A 5018-nucleotide genomic window follows, 5' to 3' on the forward strand; every position below is an offset into this window, starting at 1 on the left:
TACAAATATGCCAGAGGTGTGACAAATATGTGTTTTTCAGTCCAGACATGCAGGGGCCTCCCTCAGCTCGGGGCCCTGGACATCCCAGTATTCCCATTTTCTCCTCTGCATCGGCCCCAGTGGTGTGTAGGTGTGTGCGTACTGTAATTAGCAAGTCATCCTAATGAAGGCTTGTTGTCTGTGTGGAAGCAGCTGGTCCTACACAGAGGAATGATAATGAATAGACACTTGGACATGAGGACCTGAGCATCACATAGCAACACAGCTGGTGCACAACAGGCCCAGTGGAGGAAAAACATACGCAACCTGAGATGATCATAGGCGCATTCAGACAGAATCATGCGTCATTATAAAAGAAAAATATATGATTCCCAGTGGAATATCCAATAACAGTAAAGTATAATACTAAAAATAAAGTGGTACTGTTCTGATCCCTTCGAGGAAATAGTCAGTTACTTTGTCCTCAGGGATAAAATTCTAAAATTCTATAATTCTATAGTTCATTATTTTAAAATACACCCAACTCATGTATTTCAGGGCTTTAATTCCAATGCAAACCAATAGCTGTGATGTAATTCAGGTGATAAACGGTAACTCGGGTATAGCGCTACAGAGGTTCAGCCCTACAACTGTGGCGCCACCTTGTGGTGCTTTTGACTTCTTTCCCCACTACGAACCAGAGACTCAACTTTGGTGACACCTGACGATTCCCCTACAATATGTTTAAAGAGTATATGGTTTTAATTTAAATACATGATTCAAATGATAAATAAAACACTGTCACCATGAATCCTCATTTATTTTCTTATTCTTCATAGTTTTATCTGAATAAATGTTCATTTAGTTCATCAACTGTGACCTTTTACCCTTGGTACCATTTATATTTTTAATATATTGTATATTCCATCAGGTTCTAGAGCTTTTAACTTAAAGCTACCTCTTCAGGCTATATACTCAATTAAATCTATCACATTCTGCAGGATTTGTTGTGATATAGAGTATATCAATTCAAACATTTTACACAAAGCTATTGAAAGCACATGTGGACATGAAAATAACTCAAACAAAAAACACTAAATCATACTGAAGAATTTAAAAAGAGAAACTAACTAGACGTAGCAGTGGAGACAGAATGATGGCACAGCACCAACAGCTATTCTACTGGACATACATTTGACCTGTAAGGCAAAGGTGAACGACCAAGTCTTGCAAAGCATTTTTCTACAAATGTGATGGCAGGTCCAGGATGTGAATCATACACACACATCCTTATCAACCTGACACTCTTATGTGAAAAGTCAGCTGACAACACTGAGACAGAAAGGCAGTGGAGCTTAATCAGATTTTGCCAGCACACAGACGCTGCTTAACATCCAATAAACACATGATATAGTCTTCCCTTCATAGCAAAGAAGTAAATGAATCACATTTTAAGGATGATTCCAGGAGGCATGTGCCAGTGTGCACAGGACAAACATCAAAGAATAAAATCTGTGGTGGGAGGAACTAGTCAATCTTAGATTCATGAACAAATCCAAAAAGAAAAGGGAATGTCACTCAATAAGAAATTGATGTGAATAAAAATATGTCCACTTATTTACCTGCTAGTTACATATTCCAGTACATTAAAAAAGACTGAATCAAAGAACAAGTGTATTCAACAAAGGCCAAGATGGAAAAGCGAGGATTTTGACTTGTTCTTGTTTCTGTAGGGTGAGTCAGAGTGTTTTATTTAAGGTTTTTAAGCTGTTGGTTCGTGTTGATGATCTTGCTGTCCATCTTGTCCACTTTATTAAGCAGAGAATCAATGGAGTCGTCCTGGTCCTCAATCTCACTCTGTAGTCCAAGCCCAAGGTTCTTCAGTCTTCTCAAGCCATCCGACATATCATCTGAGTCATTAACAGAAGAACATCGGAGTCTAGTTACACTTTATGACACAAACCATTTCACACCTGACTGGGAATATTCACTTATACAGTGCTATGATGACAGGATAAACTATTTTATTTGGATGTAAGGCAAATTATAATAAATAAAACACCATCGTATAAAAATGAGAAAAACATCTTCCCCTGTTCCATAAACAATGTTCTATTATAACAAAAAACAAAGAAAATGAAAAACAGAAACGTTTTTACCTAAATTGTTGTCGAGGGTCTTGTGTGCCTCCCTAAGGTGTCGATTCTGAGGGTGACCGTTCTGTTGAGATGAGCTGGCATCTCCTGAAGCTCCGAATCCTGCAACAAAGACATTCAAAATGGTGGTAGCCAGTTTGTGGTTGGGGGTTATGCCATTGTTGATGTTCCTGTGTAAACATCACTTACCTGCTGTATTTCTTAGGTTAGGGTGGCTGGCTTGATACCTTTCATCAACATCTCTGCTGCCGGACAAGGCGTTCTCTAATCTGAACACGAAAGAGTCAGATAAGCATTGTTTAACTCATCAAGGACAGTCAATGACAAGTAACTGGAAACTGAACAAATATGAAAACCAGTTTTATCTGCCATGGTTATGGAACCTTACTTTTCACTGGGCTGATAGGGCTTAGGCTGCTCAGGTGGGGGCTTTGTCTCTGGCTTAGCCTTGAAGTAATTGACGAGGCCGCCCCATACACTCTTTATACTGCTAATGTGCGTCTGGCTGGTTTTCAGGTCCTGATCCATGTTGTCCAACATCTTGTTTGTCCTCTTCAGAGCCTCACCCTGTCGCATCAGCTCCTACAGAGCCCAAACCAGTGAGAGAGAGAGAGAGAGGGGGGGAGAGGATAGAGAGGGTAGAGTGAGTGATACTATGGGAACTTTTGGTTGATTGTTAACCTCTCAGAGACAAAATGACTCTTTGTGTGCTGCTGCAGAAAAGCAGATTAGCTCAACATACCTCTGCAGTTTCCACCCCCATCTTCTCAGATTCGTGGATGAGGCTGAGGGAGCGGTGACTGCTGTCCACAGCAGACTGAGCTGTACGCATCACTTCCTGTTGGAGGTATCGCTGCCTCCGCTCTGGTTCACTCAGCCCACTGTCACTGGGTTCATCATCGAAGCCCCGTCTTTTAGGCTTAAAGTCTTCCTCATCGTCATCATCTGCAAACGGGTTGTGAGTTTTAGGGTACGCCATCTGTGGAGGAGCGAAAAGAAATTATGGAACGTTTTAACTATTCAACAACACTAACAGGAGAGTCCTAATTCAAGTTCCTGGTCATCAACATCAAGTAACTCACATTTCACTTTGAATAGTTTAAGTTCCTTGTAATGGAAAACCTCAGTTTCTCTGCTATGAAAGATTTATAAACGTAGGACTTGAGACAGAGCATTATAAACAACAATATTAGAACATTGAACAATCTAAGTAAATCACCTGAGTCCTTCTTCCACCACAACTTGTTTGATTTGACGGATAAAAGCCCAACTTTGAGAGGAGGTCGATAACGTTAGCTTCGGACTGTTAGCTTATGCTAGCTAAAAGAAAAGGACTTTTAAACAATAAAGACATCCTGTCACGACATGTCACACTAATCGTTTACAAACACACGTACCGTTAACGTTACCGTAAAGTACCTGTAGCTGTACGAAAGATATATTCTGACATTTCAAGCGTTAAACATAGTGAAGGGGTGTTGGCTTGCTAGCCAGCTAACGAGGATTGACAGCCACCCAAAGAACAACACCCACAAACCGACCCCAGGCGAACAGAAGAAATATGAGATTAAACAATAAAACTATGAGGAGTTAACAGACCAACCTTTGAACGTCAGAGCTGCAGACGTTGTTGCTGCTCAGATGACTGAGCGACTTCCGGTCACGTTGGGCTGACGTCAGCTCGTTGGTCAACACTCATCATCACTTGGCGCATTTATGTCTTATTTTCTTTTTTTTGGGGACCAGTATAACAACTAGTTGCAGTTTCTGAAGTAATCTTTAGACTTATTTTTCTTATCTGACACAATTTGGATCAAATGTGTGTAGCCAAACATAATATAGAAAGGTTCAGTGTGTAAGATTAAAGGAGACATTCAATACAAAATAATCTGATGTTGTCACTAGTGTGTGCTCATCTGACATTGTACGAATTGTTGTTTTCTATAACCTATAACGGGACCTTTATATTTAAAGGTTTAGTGTGCAGAACTTAGTGACATCTAGTAGTGAGGTTGTGTGTAGCAGCTGAATACCTCTCCCCTCACCCTCCCATTCCAAACATGAAAGAGAACCTGTGGAAGACTTCAGTTGTAATAAAAACTCAAAAAGGTGTTTAGTTTAAATAATACATATGAAGTTATAACAGTATGAAGTTAAACAGTATAAAGTTAAAACAGCATAAAGTTATAACAGTATGAAGTTAAAACAGGATAAAGTTATAACAGTATAAGGTTAAAACAATATAAAGTTATAACAGTATGAAGTTAAAACAGTATAAAGTTATAACAGTATGAAGTTAAAACAGTATAAAGTTATAACAGTATAAGGTTTAAACAATATAAAGTTATAACAGTATGAAGTTAAAACAGTATAGTGTTATAACAGTATAAAGTTAAAACAGTGCAAAGTTATAACAGTATGAATTTATATCAGTATATAGTTATGACAGTATAAAGTTATAACAGTATGAAGTTAAAACAGTATAAAGTTATAACAGTATAAAGTTAAAACAGTATAAAGTTAAAACAGTATAAAGTTAAAACAATATAAAGTTAAAACAGTATAAAGTTAAAACAGTGTAAAGTTATAACAGTATAAAGTTAAAACAGTATAAAGTTAAAACAGTATAAAGTTAAAACAATATAAAGTTAAAACAGTATAAAGTTAAAACAGTGTAAAGTTATAACAGTATGAAGTTAAAACAGTATAAAGTTAAAACTGTATGAAGTTAAAACTGTATAAAGTTATAACAGTATAAAGTTATACCAGCATTGGGACTCCAGTCTGTTTACAGTCTGTGGCTCTGGTACCGCTCCGCTAATAGGCGAACACATTTGTCCCTGCCGGGTTTCCGTACTGCGGCGCTGCCAGCCGCTCGCTCGC

General features: G+C 38.3%; 1 protein-coding gene across 1 annotated transcript; it reads right to left on the minus strand.

Annotated features, from left to right (window-relative positions):
• Positions 1 to 780: 780 nt before the first annotated feature.
• On the minus strand, positions 781 to 3822 carry snap29 (synaptosome associated protein 29). The gene is made up of 6 exons (XM_061071015.1): positions 3739 to 3822; positions 2878 to 3114; positions 2524 to 2717; positions 2325 to 2404; positions 2139 to 2237; positions 781 to 1889 (listed from the first exon to the last, which is right to left on the minus strand). Exons 2-6 carry the CDS (start codon positions 3112 to 3114, stop codon positions 1729 to 1731), a joined length of 771 nt encoding a protein of 256 aa, XP_060926998.1. The 5' UTR covers positions 3739 to 3822; the 3' UTR covers positions 781 to 1728.
• Between the last annotated feature and the right edge of the window lie 1196 nt (positions 3823 to 5018).

Source organism: Limanda limanda, chromosome 5 (genome assembly GCF_963576545.1).
Source record: "Limanda limanda chromosome 5, fLimLim1.1, whole genome shotgun sequence".
Taxonomy (NCBI): Eukaryota; Metazoa; Chordata; class Actinopteri; order Pleuronectiformes; family Pleuronectidae; genus Limanda; species Limanda limanda.